This window comes from Gorilla gorilla, chromosome 3 (assembly GCF_029281585.2).
Source record: "Gorilla gorilla gorilla isolate KB3781 chromosome 3, NHGRI_mGorGor1-v2.1_pri, whole genome shotgun sequence".
Taxonomy (NCBI): domain Eukaryota; kingdom Metazoa; phylum Chordata; class Mammalia; order Primates; family Hominidae; genus Gorilla; species Gorilla gorilla.
In genome coordinates this window covers 207,137,534-207,164,339 of record NC_073227.2, presented here as the reverse complement: position 1 = coordinate 207,164,339, position 26,806 = coordinate 207,137,534, and the positions used below count along the sequence as shown (strand labels likewise).

Sequence of the window (26,806 nt, the reverse complement as noted above, 5' to 3'; positions counted from 1 at the left end):
GATGTGATGTTTTTCAAAGTTTTAATTTTCATCTAAATTACCAAATCAAGTTATTCATAGTATAATGCTTATCTTTTTTCACATCTATAGAATCAGCAGTGGTATGCCTATTTTCATTCCTGATAGTATTTTGTGCCTTCATCTCGCTATATCACATGCACTGCTTTATAAAACTCTACCTTAGAACAGTAATCCTGGACAATGATGAATCTATAACACTTTAACAGCAAATAAACCCTTCCCAATTTTAAGCTATTTCTATAATATTTTAATCCCAAATATATACTGAATTCTATATTACTCATTATTTTATACAGTGAGTATTCTTTTCTATTTTCCCACGTATTTATACATTCTGATCTTTATTACTTCTTCTTTTATCATTGTACTTCCTTCTGGGATAATTTTCCTACTCTGTGAAGAGCTCTCGTTAGTATTTCCTTTAGTACAGATTTGCTCGTGATAAATTCCCAATTTTGGTTTATCTGAAAATACTGCTCTTTTGCCCTCATTTTTGAGGTATATGTTTACTACGTATAAAATTCTGGGTCGGCAATTATTTTTTTCAGAACTTTAAAGATGCTTTTTATATTGTCTTTCAGCTTCCATCACTTGTGTTGAAAAGTCAAATATTAGTCTTATTTTTGCTTCTTTGAAGATAATGAGTCTTTCCCCCCTCTGACTGCTGTTTGGTTCTTTTTGATTTGGGGTTTCTAGCAGTTTGTGATGGACCTGAGTATGTTTTGCTTTCTATCTTGTGTTTCTTATAGCTTCTTAAATGAGTGCATCGATGTCTTCTATCTATTTTTGGAAGATTCTTTCATGGTATCTGTTCAATACTGCATTGTTCTATTCTCTTTCTCCTCTATGACTACAAGGATATGAGATTTTCTCACATGGCCTCACAATTTTTAAGGAATATCTATTTTTTATGCTTGTTCAAAGTGAATACTGTGTATTGACCTGCCTTCCAGTTTACTAAGCCTCTTGTCTGCTATGTGTAATCTGCAGTTCAACACAGCTAGTAAATTCTTGAGTCACTGTATTATTCATTTCTAGGATATCATTTTGATTATTTTTCAGATTACAGTTCTCTCTTGAAATTGTTTTTCAATATATTTTTGAATGTGCAAATCAAATTGTTTCTTAGCTTGTACCTGATAGTGCTACTATTTTAATCACGCGTGGGTCCATTATAATTTTGTTTTCTCTTGGCTTTCAGCCACTTGGCCCTATATCCTGGGCTATCTCTTAATTTTAGATTGAATGCTGTACATTGTATATAAAAATAATAGAAATTCTAGGTGATGCTATATTTCTTTAAAGAGGATACTTTTTCTGGTGGTCATATAAAGTACAGGCATATAACCTGGATCTAAACAGAGGTTTCATTGATTCTAGGTTCTGCTTCTAGTGTTTTGAGGACTTGTCTGTATTAAGCTTGCCCTTACTCCTAGAGTGTAGTCCTTCAAGATTGTCAATTCAAAGTCTGAGACATTTCCCAACATCATTCCTTTTGGCAGCCTAGTGAGCTTGTCACAGATATTGAGGGTATCCCTTTTTCTTGGCCTCTATGCCCCGTTATTAATCTAAAATATATTGATACAGGGAAAGAAAACAGTAGCAAATATGGGGTTCATCTCAATGTATTATTCCTGTTGTCTCCCAATTTGTTTCCTGAAGTTGTGCTGCTTTGTCTTGGGGGGCTGGGTGGGTGTGGATGTGGGTGTCCATGCGTGCCTCCGAAGAGCTGTTTCTTGTCCATTTATAGCTGTTATAGTTGTTCTCAGTAGGTCAGTTTGCTCATGAACTATTCTTTCATAAACAGTAGTGGAATGCCTCCATGTTTATTTTTAACATCATTTTGATTCTGTATATTTTTGAAATCTTTTGCCTTCTAAGCTAAAACTTTCACCCCCACAATGTTCTTTTTGTGAACTCTGAAGACATCCTTCACAAGGTGTAGCCTTCTCTGAATGTTGCTTCTGAGTGATAACTTACTATTTACTCAGCTCTGTCAGCTTTTTCTTTAATTTTCCAGTGGGAATACACTCTGCATGTCCTCCAGACAACACTAGAGCTATCTTCCTTTTTGGATCAACATTTTTATACTGAATAATGAAGACATTCATCAAGATGAACCTTACTAGGAAACACACGTGCATGCACACACACACACACACACACACACACACACACACACACACACACTACTCTACTCCCCTGTACAGAAAAATTCCCTAGAAGACTTGCCCATGACTACTGTCTTGGATTTCTCTCTTCTTCTTTTCTCCCAAACCCACTGCAAGCCTACTTTCGCCTTGTCCATTCACCTAGCAGATCTTGTCAAGGCCACCAGTAACTTCCATGTGGCTAGCCCTTTAGTCTGATTCTCAGACCTCATCGTAATTGACTCATCAACAGCATTCAACATACTTGAGTCCCTATCACTTCCTTGAAACACTTCCCCCGCACAAACACACACATACTTTGAGGATGCCACATTCTCCCGACTCTTATTTCCCTTCACCAGCCATTCTTTCTCAGTCTGCTTTGCTGGTTTTCCTTCACATCCCAGGCCTTTAGATGTTAAAAGGCACAAGGCTCAGTACTTCTTTTTCCTCCATTTCTCTACACTCATTTTCTTGGTTGCCTCATCCATTTCAGTTCTTAAATACCATCTACATGCTGACAATCCCCAAATTTATACGTCCAGTCTATACCTCACCTCCACACCCAAGTGTGGATATCCAAATATCTCAATATCTCCACTTAGGCATCTAATTGGCATCTCACACATAACATGCCCCTCATGCTGCCAAACGTGTTCCCCTTGCAGTCTTTCCAATTTCAGTGAGTGTCAACACCATCCTTCCAAGTGTGAAGCCAAAAGCCTGGAGGCATTCTCGATTCTTTTTGTAGACACACTCCACCTCTCATCCAACAGCACATCTTTTGGCTCAAATTTCAAAACACATGCAAAGTCCTGGGATTCTCATCAGCCTTACCACTATCATCTGACTGAAACAGGATCATCTCTTGTCGATTATATCATTCTATCCCCAAAACTCAACTGCTCCAGTGGCTTCTTATTTCAGATTTCCCATAGTCCAAAAGGGACCTCAGTCCCTCAGCTCCTGTTAGCTCACTGAGCTCCCATTATTCACTCCCTTGCCAAGCGCATCCCATGAACTGGCCTCTCTGCTGTTCTTCAGACATTCCAGGTGGACTCTTGTTTAGGCACATGCTTTCTGCTCTGTCTACAATTCTTTCTCCCCAGATATCTCCCAGGCTTCTTTTCTCATCTTCTTTGGGGTTTGCTCAAATATCACCTCTGCAACACAGCCTTCCCCAACCGCTTTGGGGTTTGCTCAAATACCACCTCTGCAACACAGCCTTCCCCCACCGCTCGATGGAAAGTTGCAGCTCCTTCCACTCCGTCACCTTGCCTCGCTTTGTTTCTTCATAGCACTTATTGCTAACTGACCTGTATCATGTTTTTATTTAATTGTTTATAGTCTGTCGCCTCCACTACAACCTAAGTTCTTTTAGGCCAAAGACTGTCTTGCTCACTATAATGCTTAGAACAAAATCTTACACCAAGAAAGTGCTTAATAAATGTTTGATGAAATCAAATCCATGATGATTACCACACAGGAGCATAAACTTCTGAAACAAACATTACAACGGAGTATTCATAAATTATGTAAAGCCTTTGCAAATATATATGGACATATACTTAGAATTTACTGGGGAAAGTTTACTATGTAGTTAGAAATAATAAATATCTATGTACTAGAAACTGCAGAATAGAGAGATATTTGCACAAATGATACAAAAATTGGGAATCTAAAAATACTTTTATAAATGTTACACATTTTTGAAAACTCTTTTAACACTTTTATATTTTATTAGAAATTAAGGAATCAAAAATCCTACACAATGATCTGTAGTTATAAGAAAACAATAAAAAATATAATACCCAAATGATATATAAAAACATACTTCTGAATTGGTGTAGAAATTCCATCTATTTCAGAATAATATCAATATGGATACTTCCTTTTATATTAAATTCACAAAATCTAGCAGTTTTCTATGGTATTTTACATTTTCTTAGATTGGTTTAAAATTTCTTCATTCTTTCTTTGGTTTTGGATAAACAGGCATTTTAATTAATGTAATTCAATTAGTGTAAAATTCACTAATCTGAATTTTAAAATCTATCTCAGAAGTAGTTCAATTTTTCTTTTTTAACAGATTAATTCTAAGGTAAGACTCATTTATTAAAGTAGATTATAAAACACTGCCCTAATTTTTACCTAATTAGCTTAAAAAGCACCATCCTTGATATAAGCATTATTTACTAATATCTAAATCTAATTTAATGTATACATAAAATACTAACTTTAACATGGGGTAAAAATCAGTGCAATGAGAAGGTCATTTTTAAAATCAATGACAGGGCCAAGTCTCTATGTAATCTCTAAAATGGCACTTTATCTTCCAATTTAATGTTTAGAAGACTCAAGATCACTTTTTAAAAATATTTTGTCTTTTACCAATATATATATAAATAATAGATTCTTATTTGCAAAACTCTGGAGCCAAACAAGGTAAAGCTACCGTAAAGTATATTCAGTGGTTTTCAAAGAAAAAACATTTTATCTTGGATACCCTACCTTAATGTCAGTTTAGACTGAATATCCGGTGTTTTCCCTACTACGAAGCTTGAGCTCATAAAAAAGAATGAGACTATGTCCTTTGCAGAGGCATGGCTGGAGCTGGAAGTCATTATCCTTAGCAAACTAATGCAGAAACAGAAAAACAAATGCCATCCGTTCTCACTTCTAAGTGGGAGCTAAATGGTGAGAACACATGGACACAGAGGGGAACAGCACACACTAGGGCCTGTCAAAGGGTGGAGGGTGGAAGGAGGGAGAGGATCAGGAAAAATAACTAACGGATACTAGGCTCAATACCTGGGTGACAATCTGTACAACACACCCCCACGACACAAGTTTATCTGTGTAACAACCCGCACGTGCGCCCCTGAACGTCAAGTAAAAAAAAAAAAAAAAGGAAGTTAGGACTGAATAGGGAAGGAGTTGGATGGTTCCTGGAAATGGACATAAAATACCCTGAGTGGATCTGAAAGAGCAAGTGGGTCATGCTTTGAGCAGTAATGATGCACCAGAGAGCACCTAACCAGCAGCCCTACAACATGGGCTCCAGGCTACTCACATATCTAACTATTCCTCAAGTGGGAGAGCTGCTGAATTAAGACTGGCATTTGCTCTTAAAAGTTTCTATTGCTAATGTTTAGGAATAATGTAGAAAATTCTCAAAAATGCTTTGGTTTGCTTTGTGCAGGAAACTAAGCATTAGCAATCTTCCCCGGACACATGGAGCTGTGACCATGGAAAAGAGGCATGGACCTGGTGGTCACTGCTACTGCTGCTGCCTAATGTGTCTCATTGCTATAGAAATGGAGTCAGCTGGCCAGGCGCGGAAGCTCACGCCTGTAATCCCAGCACTTTGGGAGGCCGAGGTGGGCGGATCACCTGAGGTCAGGAGTTCAACACCGGCCTGGCTAACATGGTGAAACCCTGCCTCTACTAAAAATACAAAAAAAATTTAGCTGGGTGTGGTGGCATGCACCTGTAATCCTAGCTACCCAGGAGGCTGAGGCAGGAGAATCGCTTGAGCCCAGGAGGTGGAGGTTGTAGAGAGCCGAGATCGTGCCACTGCACTCCAGCTGGGGCGACAGAGCCAGACTCCGTTTCAAAAAAAAAAGAAAAGAAAAAAGAAATGGAGTCAGCAAAGTCAAGGAGAAATTTTCAAACAGAGGCAAGGCTCTGCGTCATTTTTGTCACCCTGTGATAAAGGACAACATCAATGTTAGTCTCAACACATCTTTTAAAATTTCAGACATCTACTAGTAGGCAATGATCCCTTCTCCTTACAGCCAGAAATAGTCTGAAAGTAATTTATTATGCATTTATATGATACATATATGTGTGTATATAGTCTATAAATCTAAGTTTATAAATATGCTCATATATATAGCCTTATAAAGTTACAGTTTGGATTAGTAATAATTAGACTGATGAAATGCAATTATCTGATAGAAAAGAAGAAATTCGCTGATTTGAGATCTGAGAATGTCAAAATGAGTGTAAGGACTTGAATCACAATCAAGAGAAACAGTGGGGAGAGGGACAAGAGGAAGACATGCCTGGAGCCTCATCTCTGCTAATTCCCCTTCCCGTTCTCTGCTCCATTTTCTACAGTAATGTCAGATGGGGAAACACACTCTGAAGAAAAGCCAGGCAGAGCAGGACAGAGCGCGAGGAGATGAGGGCTCTGGGAAGGTGTCATTGCAGTGGTGGCGTCTGGGCAAAGGCCAGCTCCTGATGGCACATGGAGGGTGGGAGGCTCCCCTCCCATGGAGGAGCTTCGACTGTAAACAATAAAGATGACATTACCTGCCATAGCTTTTAATTACGTTTATATTCAACCCTAAGATCAATAAATGTGGGGTACTTCACATGAACTGTCTGAATTTGAAGATGGAACATAGAAAAAGAAAATTAGCTTGGGAGATTTTGCCACTGACATTTCTCAAAGAGGTTCATGGCGGAAGCACTTTTAAAAAATATATGAGAAACTCAGCATGACTAGAACAAGCTGAGTCTTATTCAGACTCTGACATATTGTCTCAAATACTAATATCTACTAGTGTCTAGGATTTTGACAGAATTACTAATAGGGTGAGACTAGAAAATACGTCAGAGTACAAAATTACAAATGACATATTCCTAGATAATATATTCTTACATGTAATTAGTGTGTGAGTACATACACATGCTAATTATGTTTGTGTATCATTGATAAAATGACGGACTACAAACACACATCAGGGTCTTCTGAACAAAGCCTACAGAACCTTGGAGATGCTTTCAGCAAGGCAGCTTGGTGGGTTTGACTTTCACTGTCTTTACAGTGCAAAGTGTTCAAGATTAAGTGATTTATTTGTTTGCTTTTCTCTCGGTCTAACATCTCACACTGTCAGACACACAGATAAATATAACACTTGTTCCTCCATTGTTCAAGTGATAAGCAGTGTGCCGAGGCCACGAGTGCTCCAATGGTTCTGGGGAGGTGGTTTCAAGATGTCACTTGGAATCTCTTCTTGAAAGTCAAAGTTGTCCTCTGAAAAGATTTAGGCACATATTGTGAACCTGGAAACACCAAGCAAAAGGTAATTCTCATTAAAATGTTACAAAGGCAACCACTCAGAACGACTGTTTTGTACATTCCATGCAAATACTTTAAAATATATATTTTATTTTAATACACTTTTGTATAAATTAGGAAATAGTCATATGCAAAAACTGCCTATTAGGGTCCTAAGGAAAAGGAAGTGTGCTCCCCCAAAATCCAGCTGAGGTGCAGGCCACGCGTCCTCCCGAGCTGGTGGATTTGCGAGAAGCTTCCACGCAGAGGCGGGTCCTGGCCCAGGAGGCTGAGGGAGCACTACTTCCTGGCAGCTCTCCTGCTTCCCAGGGGCAGGTGCAACGCCAGGTACTTTAAGGGATCCTTCCCACTACCTGGAATACCCCTTTGGCTCCTCTTTTTTTCTATCACAGAAATAATAAAAGTTGATAAGTTAGTAGTTTCCAGTGCTTTTTGACCTGGATGCAAAGGTAGCAAGGAGGTCATGTGCCTGCTTCTCAGAGAAAAAGAAAACAAACCCTCAGAAAGACAAGAAGATCCCTCTTATGGACCCTCGATCACTTCTGCAGATATAGAAAAGACCTCTGACCATCAATAATAGCTGTCTCAGAGTTCCTGATAAGAGCTCATCCTCTGAAGTGGTGTGTCTGGGCCTGACCCTGGGAGCCAGGCCATGTTGGATGCCATCATGAAGGCGGATGCGGGGTTACATGGGGAAGGGCGTCAGGAAGGCTGGGAGGAAGGCAGAGTGTGGGTGTGACTGAAGGAGGAGGAAGGCAGGAGCGTTGGCGTCACTGAAGGAAGGCAGCACCGCAGGGTGCATGGAGCCAACATCCGGCCTGAGATCAGGTGCTATCAAGGCTTTGCTTTTGCATGGGGATGTCTCTTGCACAGCTGGGCCACTCAGAAGGACCGCAGAAAGATGTGGTTCTTAGAATTACTGATCGGAATGATTCAGAAATTCCTTTATGAGGATCCTACTTATGATGAGCTCCATGAAGACTTAGAGGAAAATTGAAAGAGTTTTGTTCATGACTCAAGGTTCAGCCTGACTTCGAAATTAGTGCAGAAGCTTCTGGACTTTGATGTGGAGGACGACCGATGGATGAACAAAGATGAAACATCAAGGAACACAGGTCCCTCTGTCCCTCTGTTCAGTGTTTAAAATGTGACTGAAGGTCAGACAGTGCTGGGAGATCCGGTGTTCAGTGGGGAAGGTTCCACTTTGGAGGGTGAAAGGGCCTCCTTCTCCTGAGGTTTTCTGTCCCTCGGTGCCCCAGGGACCCCTGCACACCACCTGCCTGTCGGGGGCCCTGCCTGCTCTGCGGGCTTAGAGCTCACCAGGCTGCTCAGTGCTGGTCCCGAGTGCGTTGGCTTGGCCATTCCTCTCCAGCAGCACAAGCCTGGCTGGTTCCAGGTGGGGGTTGGCCCTGGACAGGGCCAACCCTACCTGAACTTGAATGCACAATCTTGTTTTGTTTTTTAAATGAGACAGGGTTGACCTTAAGTAGGCTCATGGGTGATCAGGATGAGTCCTTGGATATGTTGAGGCTTGTTATGCACCAGGCACTGCGTTATCTGCTCCGTGTTTTATTTCAGGAGTCCTTGAGTGAGGTGTTATTCCCATTTTACAGATATGGAAGCTGAGACCCACAGGGAATGCCTGGTGTCACAGCACCCAGCAGCAGAGCTAGGACTTCCGTGCCAAGGCCCGTGTCTCTCACGACCACCAGGCATGGCCTCCTCCGGATTGCACAGGCCGGCACCTACAGCCCTGGGCATCTCTGCCCTCCCTTCCGGACTGCACAGGCCCTGCCGAGCTGCATGGAGCTCCAGGGAGTCCCCTGTGGCCAGTTTGCCTGTGCACCTGGTGGAAAGGAAGAAAAGCCAGCCTGATCCTGAGGGGGCCTGGACATACCCTTCCCACTCCCCAAATGGGGATGAGCTTTGAAGCATTAAAAAAATGGTTAAGGAGGGGAAATATTTTGAACCAAAGAACTAAATGTTAGCTTGTTGTTACAGATGCAAAACCTCTTGGAGCCGTGCATTTGGTTGGCTGCATTCTCTCTTCTAATAGCTCTTTTGTCTTGGGTCAGTAGTTAAGAGGCAGTGAGGCGCAGATGACTGGCATGGACCGTTCCCTGGCTCCTACATGAGTTAAGTGGCCATATGTGATTGCACGTGTTAATGTAACTCCTGTGGACGCCCCCAGTGGGGGTCACTGCAGTCCCCCGATACCAGCTCTACCCCCACCTCCTCTTCCAGAAAGCAGTGAGTGATATGCCGAAGGGGTCACCATGAATCCACTCTGGTTTTTAATTCATTCCTGAATGTCCTATTAGATCGTGGTGTGCTGCCTGAGCTGGTGGCCAGAGAGGCGACTCCCTGTGTGAGCAGCGTGGTGGGCTGACGTTGACAGAGTGCTCAGGAGGAAAGAAAGAGCTTTCCGTTTTTGAGGGACAAGACTTAGGCCTCCCGCTCCCAAGCTCTAATCCGTGTGAGGCCACATGCGCCTCACCTGCAGCCTCACCTGGGGCCTGGGGACGTCTGCATGGGGCACGCGCCTCATCGCACCGACATCACAGCTCACGCCTTTGAGCCGCGTTCTCTCTACGTCGTGAGATCAGGGGCCTTGGCTGTGTTGTCCTTGGTGGATTTTTGTGTTTTGTAAGTTGTCTGTTTCGATAATGTATTATTTTTATAATTGTAGAAACAATGACTAGCATATTTTAAAGGTAAAAAAGTTACTGATAAGAGAATACACTGACTTGGCATTTGGTCAATGATTAACAGTGAGATTTAGAACAAATTCAGAACCCAATTCCCACTCCAAACCTCTACTTATGTGTGCTCCAACTACTTCCCAGATACCTCCACTCGGCGTGCTGTAGTCAGCATCCCCAAAAGTGAACTCGTCAGAATTTCCCCAGTTCCCTCACTCAGCACCACCCACCGCTGGCCATCCACAGAGTCATCTGTCAGCCCTCACTCCCTCTCTCTCACATCCCTTGTGATGGTCATCTCCTCTCTAGGAAGCCTCGGCACCCTCCAGCCATCTGACAGGGGATCCAGGTGGTCCTGCTCACCCCTCTCACAGCCTTTTCCAGCTTGCCTGCCAGGCTCAATGCTCCTTGAGGCACAGACGGAAACACCCCTACTGTCTGAATCCCAGCCTTTGGCACAGACCTTGGCACAGAGCACTTGATACACCCATCCATGATTGATAAGCTAACTTGGGCGCCTACTTCCCCCCAAGCACCTACAATTGTGTTAAAAGCAACACCTGGGCTGGGCGCAGTGGCTCATGCCTGTAATCCCAGCACTCTGGGAGGCCAAGATGGGTGGATTACCTGAGGTCAGGAGCTTGAGACCAGCCTGGCCAATAGGATGAAACCTCATCTCTACTAAAAATACAAAAATTAGCCAGGCATCGTGGCATGTGCCTGTAATCCCAGCTACTTGGGGGGCTGTGGCAGCAGAATCGCTTGAACCTGGGAGGTGGAGGTTGCGGTGAGCTGAGATTGCACCACTGCACTCCAGCCTGGGCGTCGCAGTGAGACTTCATCTCAAAATAAATAAATAAATAAATAAATAAAAGCAACACCTGACCATGTAGCATGGCTGCTTTTTAGAGAACGAGCTGTTGACATGAGAATGACCGCTAATGCTGCTAAGGAACATACAACAAGAAAAGCAACAAAAAGGCCCAGCAGCCCAGAGCGACTAGCACAGGAGCAGAATTTTAAAGAGCTGAAGAATCTCGACATCACTATGCTGCAGGACGGACAGAAGGGCTGATGTGGACAGCGACAGATCTGTGCTATGCAACACTTACATGGTATGAAATTTATTTTTAGAATTATATGTTTAAAATTCCCTGTAAAACAATAAATTATCCCTGAAATTTCAGGTTATTTATAATACAAATGGTTCATAATTCATCATTTCTGAGCAATATATGCCTGGTATCTAGCTAGATCCTTTTCACAGATTTCCAATAATGATTTTATCTACCCCGCTTGTTATAAAAGAGGAAGCTGAGGGCCAGAGAGGTTGGGACATTCCTAGGGTTGCACAGCCGGTGGCAGAGCGAGGGTGGAAATCCAACGTCAGACTCCAGAGCAGCACACCTCATGAGGCCACACTACCGCCTTGAAAACAGTGTTGGAGACTGTTCTGGAACTGGAAACATCACTGGCCCGTATTCAAACTAGAATATCCTGCGAACAGCATACCAGGCTGAGAATACCTATTTATCTGTAAAACCTTGTGTTATAAAGTAGTTAGCAAATCTGTGTTAATTTTCTCAAGCATTTTTATCATCAGATTTTCAAAGAGAATCTGAGAGTAGAGTTTCACTTAGAAATAGAGCATGAAAACGCTATAGCAGACAGAGGTACTGACTGCTCCTAAGACAGCTTTTTTTTTTTTTTTTTTTTTTTTTTTTTAGAGTGAGGCCCCCAGTTCATTGAGAGCTTTCGGACATTCCCCTCTTCTTGACCTCACAGCAGGTAAGTGAGTGCAGGTAAGTGACCTCACAGCAGGTAAGTCTCTGCAGGTGTGCTCTGTGATCGAAGTTTCTGAGGTCAGGCCACAGGCCCCAAACATTTGCTATTCCCTCCTACATGAGCAAAATAGGCTCATCAAGGTAGATCATCTTCCATTTCACTGTCTGAAACTTGAAATCTCACTTACTACATCACTTTATTTATATATGGAGAAAAGCTGACCTGTCAAAATACTTTGACCTGTCCATGTGTGAGCAGCAAATTCCATTTGTGTCAAAGAACTTTTTTGAGGTGTATCCAACTGCTGGAAGAAAAATAAAATCAGGGACAAGTTTCATTTTTTTCAAATGTTTTTCAAAATTAAAGTTACAGGAAACAGAGAACCCACCCGGAACGTGTGGGTTGTGCTGGGCCTTGACAACTGTTCCAGGGTGGCAGTTCTTTCTCGAAGACGCGATCGTTCTGTACCGTCAGGCATGGCACTCGACACACGGTTTTGTAGATGCCTTCCTCTGTACTAAATGAAGGATAGTATGTTCTTGTTTAAAATAAATGCAATCCTTAAAAACACAAAAGAAAATCTCGACATGCTCAATCGTTCACTCATCTATTTGGAAACTTTTAGTTAGACATTACTAAGGATCAGGTCTCCTAAGGATAAATATCCTAAGGATAAATACCTGACGAAATATATTTTGATTATGTAACTGCACTATTAAGCCTGATAAAATGATAGTGTCATAATAGGGAAAGAGAGATTAAAAAAACCTTAAGAAAATGTAATTCTGCATTTGTGAAGTAGCAGACTTTTTAAGGTGATGTTTACCTTTTTTTTTTTTTTTTTTTTTAAAACAGAGTCTCGCTCTGTCACCCAGGCTGGAGTGCAATGGCATGATCGCGGCTCACTGCAACCTTGGCCTCCAGGGTTCAAGCGATTCTCCTGCCTCAGTCTCCCGAGTAGCGAGGATTACAGGCACGTGCCACCACATCCAGGTAATTTTTTTGTATTTTTAGTAGAGATGAGGTTTCACTACGTTGGCCAGGCTGGTCTTGAACTCTTGCCCTCGTGATCCACCCGCCTCAGCCTCCCAAAGTGCTGGGATTACAGGCGTGAGCCACTGCACTCCGCTGCCTTTTGTAAAATGATGTTATTCTAAGGTTAAACATGAACACTTTGCAACTCTTGCCTTCTGGGAATGGGTTCCAGTGCTGGGCTCAAGGTGGCACAGGGCATGCAGGAGGAAACCTGGCCCCAGGTAGGGTTTTTCTCTCACTATGTCTTTATGCTCCTACAACAGGGGTTCTTCTGTGTTGTATAAAATGACTAGAGACAAGTTACTTGTGTGAAGTGGAGTGAAGGGTGGCTGTAAACCTGGGGGCTGCCTGGATATGCATGCTGGCAACAGCCCACCCCCGCAGACCTGACCGCCTGGCCGAGGCGAGTCTGACTGCAGAAGGTATTGCCCTCCACTGCAATAGACATAGCAAAGGTTAGCTGTAAAAATGACCGATAAAAATGACCAGGGTCATAATTTACTGAGCTCATAATTTCACGTCAGGAATCATTTAACACCTATGAGTTCATTTTGTCTTTCTAACAATTCTTTAGAGGTAAGAATCATTAATCCCCTTTTACAGAGAACACTAAGGCTCAGGGAGATTAAAGTGACTTGTACCAAGTCATAGAAGAGAGTTTCTGTGGCAGGATCCACGCGGACCTGCCTGTCTCCTGACCAAATTTCATGCTCTCTTCTTTGCTCCACTATCCTATCAGAGATTTCCTTGACACCTGGAATTTCTGATTTAGTTCAAGACATGCTTTTATTTCACAAAATGGTGAATTAAGCCTCTCACTCCCTGTAAATTCTCATAAGCCATTCATTTACTTTCTGGAAACAGATTATGAAGGCATTTGAATACAGCTACTCAGATCTCATGTTACTAATTTCACTTGGAAGTGCCAAGGTTGTTTTTGTTTGTTTTCCAATACAGAACCTAAATGGTCCACTGAAATAGAATGAAATCTGTCTTACAGAAACAAGGCGGCATCCAGGAACTGCTGTATTCTGCTCCCTGGTCTCCGTGCCTATCGGGGGGAACCTGCTCCGTGACGTTTGAACCAGTGGGGAAGCCATGTGGTCCATGCCAGTCGGCCTGCAACACATCATCATGCCACTGAGCACCCAGGTACATGGATAACTGGCAAGTGACAGGAAATCTGCCAAGAGCTGTGATTTCAATGTTTCTGCGTGAGGGGCACACAGGAGGTCTTTGATTTTTGCTGTGTGTGGTATTATCCGAATGCTTCCCAGGGAACTTATAGCACTCTGATAACTACGGGAAAATGTTATCTCAATACAAGTGAAAGACAGAGGATGGAGGTGAGAAGACGCAGAGCTGGTGTATGGGGGGGTCAGAGGGAAAGTGAGGCTGGCAGGTGAGAATCCAGGCGAGTGAGAAGCCGGGGGACACAGGTAGCATCACCAAAGGGGGTGGGCACTGGCCCCTCTGAAGCCACAGCTTCCCTCGTATGTGTAGAGCACAGCTATGCACACAGACAAACAGGCTGTCTGTGGGACTACAATTCCATGTGTAGGGAGAGCAATTGGGAAGAATGGTCTAAAAGGGCTCCTCAGGGTGGCAATAATAAAAAGAAAGCTGAAAAATCACCAGCCCACAGGGAGGGAGGGGTCAGAACACAGAGGGATTTGTACAGTTAGTGGCATCTGAATGTATCTCAGTAGGAAACATAAATGGGTTTCTATTTGATGAAGGTGTGACAGGGGGCCCAGGTAGGCTGGGGCAGGAGGAGAAAGCCTGCCATGTGTTGTTGACTGGCACCGTGTGCTGCTGACTGGCGTGGGGGGAAGCAAGGCGGAGGAGGGAGAGGGATCTCAAAGGAATCAGCACAGCAGACCCAACACAGCTGGAAACATCAGTCCCAAACTGTGAAACAGTCACCAATTAAAAAGCTGAAAGGGGGGTTATGACTGCATCTGGAAAAAGTCTGGGTGCCAGGTAAGCGTTGGCAGCCGCCCGCTCCTGAGCTCGGCTCCTGATAACCGCTCCCCTGCAGGCCGGGAGTCCAGCAGGTGGCCTCTAAAGCCTGAGAGCACTTGTGGGTGTGTCCGGCTGGGCCTCTTCCTGGCGGGGATGATCTCCGGCAGGCTTAGCCTGTTCCCTCATCTCAGATTTGGGATAGTATGAGTCCCAACAATATAAAGTTTTGTGGTGGGGAATAAATAAGATCATAAATGTAATTCATTTACCTGGTGCTGATAACAAAGAAAGTGATCAATAAACATTAGCTATTATTATCAATGTAAGTATTGGCCGATACTGGTAAGTTAGCTGGAGGGCAAGAGACAGGCACCTTTCTAAGGAGGCCATGACGGGATGTGAATCCCGCAATCAACAGCTTTGCTGAAACTCCCACATAGAGAAAAATGCATCCTTAAAGATAATCCGATAGGGACACAGTCCTTTTATTTTTATAGCATTTTATATACATTATTTTATTTAAACCTCCCCTTGAAAAGTATTAATTGTGTAATTGAAAGGCATTAGCTAATTATTCATTTCACAGATGAGGCCACTGAAATCCACCCAAGGTCCCCCACCATCAGAGGCTCATTCCGCCTGTGTGACAGGGACATTGCCTGACCTTGTGTCCTAGGATACAGCTAAGTAGACGACTGGAGCAAGCGGAATGTTAAATGCTCAATGAACTCCTTAGAAAAGCATCTATGTAAAACTAGGTAGAGGATGCTTTGTCCAGGATGATCCATAAACCCTAACTGAGAAGCATCTAGGTCCCCCGTGACCTTTAGTTTACTATGAAAGAAACGAGACTCACAGTTTTGTTCCCCGAAGAACTTCGTCACTATAGATGTTGGGAGTTTTTAGTCTCTGTGAATCTGAAGCAAGAGAAGGCAGCCTCCAGGGCACTGGTGTTTTCTTTGCAGAAGGTGATAATCCATGAGTGTCTGAGGCCCGTCCCAGTCTGTGCCGTGCGGAGGAGAGAGCACGTGCCCCTCCACCTGATGCTTTGTCCTCCTTCCCATTCCTGGGAAGGAAATCCTGTGAGCTACTCAGCTGCAAGTGCTGTGATAACAGGGAACGCACCTGTCTGTGCTTAGCTGAGCACTGCCTAGAACAGTCTGGCACCTGGAACATACTCCTAAGTACGGGTTGAATGAATGAAAAGACCCATCATTTCTGTTTCTGTTTCAATGAAGAATCATCCACAGGCAGAGGGCTAAGGTTTTCACTGTCAGTAATCAAACAGTCAAGCCCACAAGATTAAGAATTTCAGGACTACATTCCCCTTTCCCCATCTCTCCCAACCAAATACACGATAGTAACTGTTTTGTGGTTGGTACTGAAGGGTCTGTTTCTGCTCTTCCAGACGTGCTCAGGCACATCTGAAGCATGGGATTAAATGGGACCTTCGTGATCTCATGTCCCCTGCAGTCTTCAGTGCTCCAGTGTTTGCAGCACAGGGAAGAGGCTGGGTAACTACTACTGATTCTGATACGTACTGCGTTCTGTCAGCAAAATAGGCAGGTCTCCGCTGAAGTGGTTTTGCTTGAATTGTCATGACACCATTCATGTCACTATAAAAACTGCTGGAGAAGCGATGAATCTGAGAACAGTAAAAAAAAAAAAAAAAAAAAAAAAAAAAAAAAAAAAAGAATTACAAATGCCTAGTGCCGTTCCAATGACTGATGCTTGTCCGAAATCAGCAGGAAACACCCGGCACACTCACCAGCTAACTGGAGAAAAAACTAATAAAGGGGATATATTTTATAAAGATGTGGGCTGAGACATTAACGATGAATTGGTTAATTCCCCAAGGCTCCTAACAGTGGGGACATTGAGCACACCTGGCCCAAAGTGGCCAGAAGTGAGGGAGAGGTTCCTGCACCCGGAGAGGGTAGCTGCACGGGGTAGGAACGCCACCAGCCCAGGGTGACCTGGCAGGGAGGCTTCAGGGAAGCAGAGCCGTGCTTCAGTCTCCCGCCATGCTCTGAGATCCCAGAGGTTGGAGGGCAAGGGAGCACTGGTGTGGTCAACGTGTATCAGCCTCTGGTAACTCCAGGGTGAGGAAGGCAGAGAGAGAACTGGGAGAAGCACAGGCCGGGCATCACGGCTCCTCATTGCCCTGCTTGCCTGGGACCTCTCCTCTCCTCCTCTCCACACTTGCCTGGGTTCTCTTCCCAGAAGCGGTGAGATGGCCTGGGCCCTCGAAAGCGTCACTCTGAATCCCAGCTCTAACTGCTTCCTGATTTGTAATTCTGGAAAGCTTACTTTGTTCTTGGACCTTTAATGGCCCCATGTTTACATTGGGGAAAAATCATACCTACTTCACAGAGCTATTGAGAGAATTAAATGAGATGACAGAAAGCGTGAGCTTAGGGCTAAGGAATTCTTAACTCCCTCTTCAGTCCTATAATATGACCAACTAGGATTTAAAATAATATTTACCTAGATGACAGGCTGGCAGGTGCAGCAAACCACCATGGCACATGTATACCTGTGTAACAAACCTGCACATTCTGCACATGTATCCCAGAACTTAAAGTAAAATTAAATTTTTTTTTAAATAACAATATTTAGATGTAGGAGAACAGGATTTCTGGGACTGGAATTCTGTTCTAGTTCATGAACACATGTGGCAACCACAATCATATGTAGAGGAATAACTTAAGAGCTTTCATAATTAGAACCAGAACACCTTGAGTATTTCAAAGCAGGCTCTATTTTTATTCTGTTAACTTTGCTGTCCACTTATTTTTTTTTAACATTTATCCAAACAAAGTAATTATAAAAACAAAACAGCTATTTAAAAAATGCCTCAGCTTCTAGAATGTCCATATTCTTCTGGTCTGTTTATTTTGCCTGATATTTAAAGGCTCATCCACTGCTCTTTGTGTGATATTCATACTGCCTATTTTTTTTAAGTGGGAAATGTTGTATTGAACTTGTCAGAGCAGTTTAAAGAGAACAAAAAAATACAATAAGCAGGTGGCAATTCCAAAAGTTTCTTTAGAACAGAAAAGGCACAGAAGACTTACACTAGAGAGTGAAACAAGCCTCTGAGACGCTCTGTTCTCCCCACTGCTCCCCGAAGCACAGGTTCTGTTCAGGCCTGTGTCCCTTCAGTCTCACAAAGATGGCGGGTTTAGAAGCTCCCACGCCAGGTGCAGTTTTGCTTTTGCTTTGAAGAGCCTCCCTTCCTTTCTCATGTTAACGAATCACACCTGTCATTTAGGGCTGGGTTCATATCTTACCCTACTCTGAGAAAAGTATATTTTTCTTCTGACTCCCAGGGCACTTATGATCCAAAACACATCTCATTATAAAATATATATAATTACAAAACATTACATCTAATTAAAAAATTACACAAAAATCTAATTACAAAGGATTATATAGACTATTAATATATAATTAGCATCTGATTATAACAAAAGGTAACACTTATTGAATGTCCACTCTACACCAGACACTACGCGAAATGTTTTATCTCCTTTAATTCTCACAGCTTCCTACCTCATAAATCAGGAAACTGAGGTTTTGAGAAACAGGGACTGATTTAAAATCACGGAGTATTAAATGCAGACATCAAGCCCAGAACTAGTAGTCTATATACGCAAGCTTCACTCTGCTATCAGCTAGACTGCCTCCCATGTGGGGAGATGTGTGTGTGTGTGTGTGGTGTGGTGTGATGTGGTGTGTGTGTGGTGTGGTGTGGTGTGGTGTGTGGTGAGGTGTGTGTGTGGTGTGTGGTAGTGTGGGTGGTATGTGTGAAGGTGTGTGTGTATGTGTGGGGTGTGTAGGTGTGGGGTGTGTACATGTGTGGTGTGTTGTGGGTTGTGTATGCATGTGGTGTATGTGTGTGGTGTGTGTATGATATGTGGTGTGTGTGGTATGTAGTATGTGTGCATGTGTGGGGTGTGCGTGTGGTGTGTAGTGTGTGTGTATGTGTGTATTTGGTATGTGTTTGTATAGTGTGTGGTGTGTGTGTGGTGTGTGGTGTGTTTGTGTGGGATGTATGTTTGGTGTGTGGTGTGTTTATGTGGAGGGTGTGTGCAGTGTGTGTGTGAGTGGTGTGTGTGTATGTGGTATGTGTTTTCTGTGTGTGTGGTGTGTTTGTGTGGGGTGTGTGTTTGGTGTGTGGTGTGTTTGTGTCAGGGGTGTGTGCAGTGTGTGAGTGGTGTGTGTGGTGCGTGGTGTGTGTGGTGTGTGTGCAGTGTGTGTATGCGGTATGTGTTTGGTGTGTGGTGTGTGTGTGGTGTGTGTGTGTAGTGTGTGTGTATGTAGTATGTGTTTGGTGTGTGGTGTGTGTGCGTGGTGTGTGTAGTGTGTATGTGGTATGTGTTTGGTGTGTGGTGTGTGCATGGTGTGTGTGTGTAGTGTGTGTGTGTATGTGGTATGTGTTTGGTGTGTGGTGTGTGTGTGGTGTATGGTATGTGGTGTGTTTGCGTGGGGTGTGCGTTTGTGTGTGGGGTGTGTGGGGGGATGTGTGCAGTGTGTGTGGTGTGTTTGGTGTGTGTGTGAGTGGTGTGGTGTGTGTCTGTGTGTGTTGTGTGGCATGGCTGGGCTCCCTCCAACTATACTATAAATTCTGTGTAGCTCAGGACTAGGAATCCTGCCTTACCCGTGTTCTCTGCTCCCCCCACAAGGTGGGCAGTGGAAACAACCTCCTTGGCACCACTACAGGCCTCGCGTGAACAAGTGTATCCTTTCCAGCCTCACCTGCGACCACATCTCTCAATAAAAATGCAATTCAAGAAAAATTGATTAAGCGCTCAGTATGTGCTGGCCCCTGTAGTAGGAGCTCTCAGGTATTTCTATGATTTTATCCTCACAATAATCCCTTGGACAAGATAATAATCTCATTAAAAGCTAAGGACACTAAAGTTCAGAAAAGTTAAACAACATATCCAGAAGAATACTCCTCTCAGGCCTCTCGATTCCTAATTCCCCGTTCTTGCCACTATGCTGCAGTTGCCAGTTTCTTATCCCCTAAACTCAGCCCAGTCACAGTCCCCAAACAGGCCCCATCTTTTACTCATCCACGCCTTTGCTTGGCCTGAAATGGCCCACCCAGAGTTCTCTCCCACAAGAGCCTTGCTCATTCCTGCTCAAATTTTACCTTCAATGTAAAAGACCAATCCCCCTCCTGTAATCAGAACAAATCACTCTCTCTTTGATTCTTCTACAAGTTTTTTTTTGCGCGACCCTCACAGAATGTATTGCACCTGACCCTGTGTCACGGCTTTTGTATCACTAGGATTCACCTCTGTATCTCCTCAAAACGCCTCAACTACAACCAATAAATGCTGAGTAAGCCCAATGTATACTCATTGGTTCTTTTATCACTTTGGTGGAAAGAAAGGAGAACGTTTATAATTTTCAAACTAGCTCGAAATATTAGGGGAAAGCATTTTTTTTAATCTCCCAAAATGTAGAAAACAGCTTCACATCTCAGAGCAGTGCCATGTGGTAATTCTGTTAAACTTCATGAAATAATCACGTTGCAAACAGACCCGAATATCATTGTTTTAAATAGAAACTGATGTTTATTTTCCATCGGCCTTATTTCCATCTTGCTGGTGGCCTGTGGAAGAACAGCTTGAGACTGCTCAGTGGTTGATCCTCCTCATTCAGGGGCCTGAGCATTGGGAGCTGCAGAACAGGCTTGCCTGGCAGGCTGAGTGCTCCAGTCTGCAGTAGGGACGGCTGAATAGGCACAAGGGTACCTGCACCTTCAGAGCAGTCTGCAGCCTCAGGCTGAGCAGCAGTGTGTGCAGGGGCTGGGTCTCTACCCTCAACCTGGGCGGCAGTGTGTGCAGGGGCTGGGTCTGCACCCTTGGGCTGAGCGGTAGTATGCACAGGGGCTGGGTCTGCAGCCTCAGGCTGGACAGCCGTGCACACAGGGGCTGGGTCTGCAGCCTCAGGCTGGGCAGCAGTGTACTTGGGCTGGGTCTGCAGCCTCAGGCTGGACAGCCGTGCACACAGGGGCTGGGTCTGTAGCCTCAGGCTGGGCAGCAGTGTACTTGGGCTGGGTCTGCAGCCTCAGGCTGGGCGGCAGTGTACTTGGGCTGGGTCTGCAGCCTCAGGCTGGGCAGCAATGCTCAGCAGGCACTGGAGCAATCTGTTCCCCTGAAACTCCTCCTTGGCCACAGCTGCATCAGCAGCAGGCTGCTCTTCCACCTCCATCTCTTCAGGGTCTCTGCAGAAGCAGAGGTCAGGCGTGGACTCCCATGGGTGTTCCTGGGGGGTGGTGTCACGCATGCCCAGAACTCCCTGAGCCAGCAGCCACCCCTTCAGGCCCACTGAGTGAGCTCCCTTGTTGCACGGGATGGCGACTTCCACACAGCACAGAGGAGAATGTGTTCCACAGAGCAATGGGAGGTGGGTTAGCCAAGACGCCTCTCTGAGAGGCTGGTGGTCGCCTGGGATCAGTAGACATGGGACCAGCAGACATGGCTCCTGGAAGGCTGCCTGGGTCTGGCGAGTGAAGGTTCCAGGAGAGAAGCGGCCAGCAGCTGGAGTGGCTCTGGTGGCAGCAGTGAGCTTCAGCACAGCCCGCCGGCCAGTGTTCCTGGAGCAAGACAGGAACCTCAGCAGGGTTCAACAGCAACAATGGCACGAGCTGCCAGCAGCAGCTTCTCCCAGGTCCCTTCAGATTTATGACAGAGATGCCATCGCTGGTCCGTCCTTTTGTGGATATACTGCTCCATCTGGAAGCCAAGGGTGGTGCCACCTGCGTGGGCTCCTACCGCAAGGAACTTGAGCACATCCTCGTCCTTCATAGGCAGGACGTCAAGGGCTCCAGGCACTGTGACACTGTGAAGGTTTCCCTTTAAGTTACCATGGAAAGCCTGCATGGACCCCTCTGCGGGCAGCGTGGAAAGCAGCCCCAAATATCTCAGTACTGCAGTTTAACAGAACGACAAACTGAGGTGAGAGACACATAGAATGAAGGCAAGAGGGAGAAGGGTGTGAAAGCACCGACCTGGGGCGGGTTCAGACGAGAAGCCAGGGAGAAGCCGTGAGCCTCGGAGCTTCCGCACGGGGGGCCACTGGCTCCGTCAGCGTGAGCGCGTGGAACGAGGACGTGCGGAAATCTGTTTCCAGCCACTTTCAATGTTTCTCTCTGTTTTTTCCCTTCTGTGTCAACAGAAGAATCAATATTACAAGAAACATCAGATTATCTAATACAAATACTTAAAATTCACTCTTGAAAGAGAATATGTGTGCTTGAGCTACCACGAGCCCATGCTACAGCCACTCCACATGTTACTACAGAGGGCAGAGACCCCTGTGGAGCAACTGGCTGCTGGAACTGTGGTTGCAGGGCTTGGAGAAGCAGATTACACAGTGGGCAATACAGATTCTCAGCACATGATAAAGCCCAACTAATTCCTTAAATACTGGAAAAAGAACAGGATTTAGGTTAACATGATTATTGCCTTATTGTACAAATTGATTAATAAAACTGGTCATTAATGTCCATCACTGACATTTTTATGATTTGTTTTTGTTCAATGTTAAGTTTAGAGAATATTTTGTATGTTGAAGTAAGAGGATTAAAGGACGATTCAATTAGCGATGTTTACATTTTACATTACAGATAATGTCACAAACAATTAAAAACAAATATCTCATTATTAGAGAGTAGTGAGGTAAATTATTTTTACTATAACAAAAAACGTGACTTCTAGCCTTGTTCTTGTGTATTTGTGTGTTTTCCAGACTGCATATGCATTGCTATTTTTGGGGGAGAGATGGTCTCGCTTTGCTGCCCAGGATGGAGTGCAGCGGCGCGATCACAGCTCACTTTTAATATTGAATTCCTGAGCTCAAGGGGTCCTCCCACCTCAGCCTCCTGAGTAGCTGGGCCTACAGGCACGTGCCACCGTGCCTGGCTAACTTTTTATTTGTGTTTTTTGAAAAGACAGGGTCTTACTATGTTGCCCAAGCTGAGCTGGCCTTGAACCTCTGGGTTCAAGTAATTCTCCTGCCTTGGTCTCCCAAAGTTCTGAGTCACCATGCCTGCTCTGCATTTTTTTTTTTTTTTTTTTTTTTGAGATGCAGTTTTACTCTTGTTGCCCAGGCTGGAGTGCGGTGGTGTGATCTCTGCTCACTGCAATCTCCACCTCCTGGGTTCAAGCAATTCTCCTGCCTCAGCCTCCCGAGTAGCTGGGATTACAGGCACGTGCCACCACGCCTGGCTCATTTTTGTATTTTTAGTAGAGACAGGCTTTCATCATGTTGGCCAGGCTGGTCTTGAACTCCTGACCTCAGGTGATCTACCTGCCTCGGCCTCCCAAAGTGCTGGGATTACAGGCGTGAGCCACTGCACCCAGCCAGCCCTGCATTATTTTTTATAACACAAAAAACAATAGCGTCCTTTTTGAAGGGACTAAAGAGCACTCGTGAGTAAAGTCAGAACACCCACCTGTCTTCTCACAGGTCATGTTCTAGGTCTGGCCAACCTGGGGAGCAGGAGCCCAGGGCCGAGGAACAGAGACTTTTTCTTTTCATTAAGCTAAATTCTGCATATAAGTACCTGTGAGTGTAGTTTCCCAGTGTTTTCTAATCAGCTCTTCCAAAAGTTCTACCATATTTGTCCAGACGTGATCAAACACTTCTGCTGCCACGGCATCTTTGACACAGTCACACGGGGAAACAGGAGGAAGTCCGAGTTCACGCCATTTCCTACCAGGCTGAGCTGGTTTTTGTTCAAGACATTCATCATCACTAAGAATAAAAACCCACTCCAATTACTAAAAGATCAATGCTTAGAGTTAAAATAATTCTATCTACACACATTCATGTATGTACATGTATACATATATTAATAAACATTCTTTGTTAAACAGCATCGTTCTTTTTTAACATATATAATTTTTGCCCATTACACATGAATAAAAACAAGAAACCAACTCTTGGTTTCATTGCTCTTTCTTTTTTTTCTAGTCTCTTCATTTATTTCGGCTCCGAGCTTTGTTATTTCCTTCCTTCTACTAAGTCTGGGCTTAGTTTGTTCTTTTTCTCATTCCTTCAAGTATAAAGTTAGGTTGTTTATTTCAGATATTTCTTTTTTCTCAATGTAGGCATTTATTGCCATAGGTTTCCCTCTTAGAGCTGCTTCTACTGTACCCCATAAGTTTGATTTTAACATGTTGTGTTTCCATTTTATTTTGTCAAATTATGTTTTTTGATTTCCCTTTTGGTTTCTTCTTTGACCTACTGCCTGATTGCTGAGGAGCGGGTTATTTAGTTTACACATATTTGTGAGTTTTCTAGTTTTCTTCCTGTTATTGACTTTCAGTTTTGTACCACTGGGATCAGAAAAGATGCTTGATTTCAGTCTTCTTAAATGTGTTAAGACTTGTTTTATCAGTGTTACTTTTTAATGTGCCAATTTTCAATCATGGGGCAAATGTAATAGTTGTAGTTTTTGATTAAGAACAAAATACGAGGCCAGGCATGGTGGCTCACGCCTGTAATCTCAGCACTTTGGGAGGCTGAGGCAGAAGGATCACGAGGTCAGGAGATTGAGGCCATCCTGGGTAACATGGTGAAACCCCGTCTCTACTGAAAAAAAAAAAACAAAAAATGATCCGGGCGTGGTGGTGGGCGCCTGCAGTTCCAGCTACTCGGGAGGCTGAGGCAGGGGAATGGCGTGAATCCGGGAGGCGGAGCTTGCAGTGAGCCGAGCTCGCACCACTGCACTCCAGCCTGGGCGACAGAGCGAGACTCCGTCTCAAAAAATAAAATAATATAAAAAGAACAAAATACGAATTTAGTGCAGAGGCGGGAACTCCCCTTAGGCCCTTTTGGGCAGCCAGGGCTGGGGAACCTGGAGCCCCCAGGACCAGGGCTGCGAGGAGCCTTGTCTGCTTTTACAAGGGCGCTGAACACCCTCTTCGCTGCTCCCGCACCCGCACCGCCTGCTAGGAATCCAAAAGCCCTGGGGAGTACATTACTCTCAAAAGAACAGAAATCTTTTGGGTGAGTAAAAAATACACAAAACACTTAATGAGCATACGATAACAATAAATGTCAAATAAATTAATATTATTTTATGAGGTCACTGTCAAATAAGATTCTATTTACTCCTCTTTTCTGTCAAAAGCGAAATACTCCTCAATCTTTCCATCCACATGGTAAACCTCTTCTTCCAGGGATGAACGTGCCGTTAGGTCAGCAACCCCTGTGTCATCAGGGCCTGGCAAGGCAGAGGCTGAGAGTGCTGCTGGGACTATTTGAGAGCCAGAAATGCACAACCTATGGGAAAAAAACAGATTCTACATGGGAGTATAGAACACCAAGAACGCAATGCTTAAACGATCATGGCGGATCTTTCAATTATCCGTAAAGTACAGAATCCCCCCCCCCCAAAACGGTTGAATATTACATTGGACAAAACTCATGTCCTTAAAAACACTTTAATACAGGCATCACTAAACATTTTAAGGGCTTCTTAAAAGCCTAAATTATTCTATGAGTTTGTACCCTCTTTGGTTGCAGTGAAAGGACTGCATTGTGTCACGGCACACCAAATATGTGTGAATGGCATAGAGTCATCAAAATCTGCTAGTGAACAGAAATGACAGGACAGAGCTTCATTTCTCCTGCTGCCACCGCCTGGAGGCTTATAATCCATCACAGTGAGGCGGTTTCCATCCTGCACCCAGTCCACCTTTCACAGCGCCTTTGGAACAAACGTGGAAGGTAACTACCATGTGTGTGCATGTGTGTTCCATATATATATTACACATCTCTCTATATACACACATATACACCTATCATCAATTCAGAATCAAAAGCTTCTTATAAAAATTGTTCTCTGTACCTGCCCTTCATCGGAATCTAAATTTCCAAACTGGGTGGAGCCAAGGCTTATAGATGAGATAAACATGAAAAAGTATAACTAAAATACAGCTAACAATACTTTTTAAGAGTCACTTATCTGAACATACTCTCTGATGTTGCTGCTGTGTCCGCAGGCACTGAGCGGGGGTCTGTGGACTGCAGAGGCAGGAGTGCTGCCCTGGAAATGCTGGACGCCTTCGTCAGTGGGCAGGATTAGCTGTCTTCCTAATACTCTGCAAGGTCAAAGAGAAGCTACTGACATTTTTGATCAGACAAAGGGAAAATGTTTGGAGATTTTAAAAGCAGGAGACAATGATTTTGAAGGCATGTGTATGATAAGATGTGTATGGGTACGTGGGAAGCATCACACATCACAGAAGTGTGACTTTGAGAGTTTAGGCCAGACTGTTCTTCCACTGACTCAGTCTCAGGCAAGGTTCTCAGGCTAATTTCATTTGTTTGTCTTTCATTTGCAAAACAGGATAATAATGGTTACCTTGCAGGGCTGATGAATGGCTTAGAGATCACATATGACAGGCTCAGGTGTCTAAGGCAACACGGGGCATAAAGAAGCTCTCCATACATATTAACTAATACACAGTTACACACAAACATAACAAGAATACAAATATACAAATATGCACACTTGGCTTATGTACCTGACAATCTTTTCCCATGTTCCCTCCATTTCTATCAATGATGTAAGACAGCAGTGACAAGAATAAGTGTGAGCTCCCGAATTTCTGGTGAGTGATCATCCCCAGAAAAGTGAGTATCCACAACTAGTATCTAGTGGACATATCATACTCTTTAGGGCAGGTGGCTTATTAAGGGTTGAAAAGAAAAAAAAAAAAAAAACCCTAGTTGGTCAAGATTTCTGTAAAAGTTACCTCGTGAATGTAACCAGGAAATCCAGCCACATTTACATGAGTGTTCTGATTGATTCTCCCCAGACAGAATCCAGAGGAACTCAGGTAACTTTTATAAACTGTCCCCCAGTACGTTGGCTGTGTGACTGAAAGAAAAGCTTGCTTTTGGCCAGGCGCGGTGGCTCATGCCTGTAATCCCAGCACTTTGGGAGGCTGAGGCGGGCGGATCACGAGGTTAGGAGATCAAGACCATCCTGGCTAACACGGTGAAACCCCGTCTCTACTAAAAATACA

General features: G+C 44.1%; 1 protein-coding gene across 16 annotated transcripts in view; it reads right to left on the bottom strand.

Moving 5' to 3' along the window:
• Positions 1 to 6,494: 6,494 nt before the first annotated feature.
• The window catches only part of FAM149A (family with sequence similarity 149 member A), a 68,696-nt gene continuing 48,384 nt past the window's right edge, over positions 6,495 to 26,806 (bottom strand). For 2 of the 16 annotated variants that reach the window (XM_055385883.2, XM_031010456.3), the window contains exons 5-14: positions 25,751 to 25,876; positions 24,885 to 25,055; positions 23,332 to 23,522; positions 21,775 to 21,929; positions 16,289 to 16,392; positions 15,604 to 15,813; positions 13,781 to 13,901; positions 12,136 to 12,264; positions 11,970 to 12,048; positions 6,495 to 7,244 (exon numbers count right to left, since the gene is read on the bottom strand). In XM_055385883.2, the coding sequence (XP_055241858.2) occupies positions 7,171 to 7,244; positions 11,970 to 12,048; positions 12,136 to 12,264; positions 13,781 to 13,901; positions 15,604 to 15,813; positions 16,289 to 16,392; positions 21,775 to 21,929; positions 23,332 to 23,522; positions 24,885 to 25,055; positions 25,751 to 25,876 (1,360 nt within the window). In that variant the 3' untranslated portion in view covers positions 6,495 to 7,170. Of the gene's footprint in view, positions 7,245 to 7,270; positions 9,916 to 10,589; positions 11,460 to 11,969; positions 12,052 to 12,135; positions 12,265 to 13,780; positions 13,902 to 15,603; positions 15,928 to 16,288; positions 16,393 to 17,490; positions 21,361 to 21,774; positions 21,930 to 23,331; positions 23,523 to 24,884; positions 25,056 to 25,750; positions 25,877 to 26,806 lie in introns of those variants that run through there. The other 14 variants (XM_055385875.2, XM_055385873.2, XM_055385884.2 and 11 more) reach the window with 12 other exon arrangements.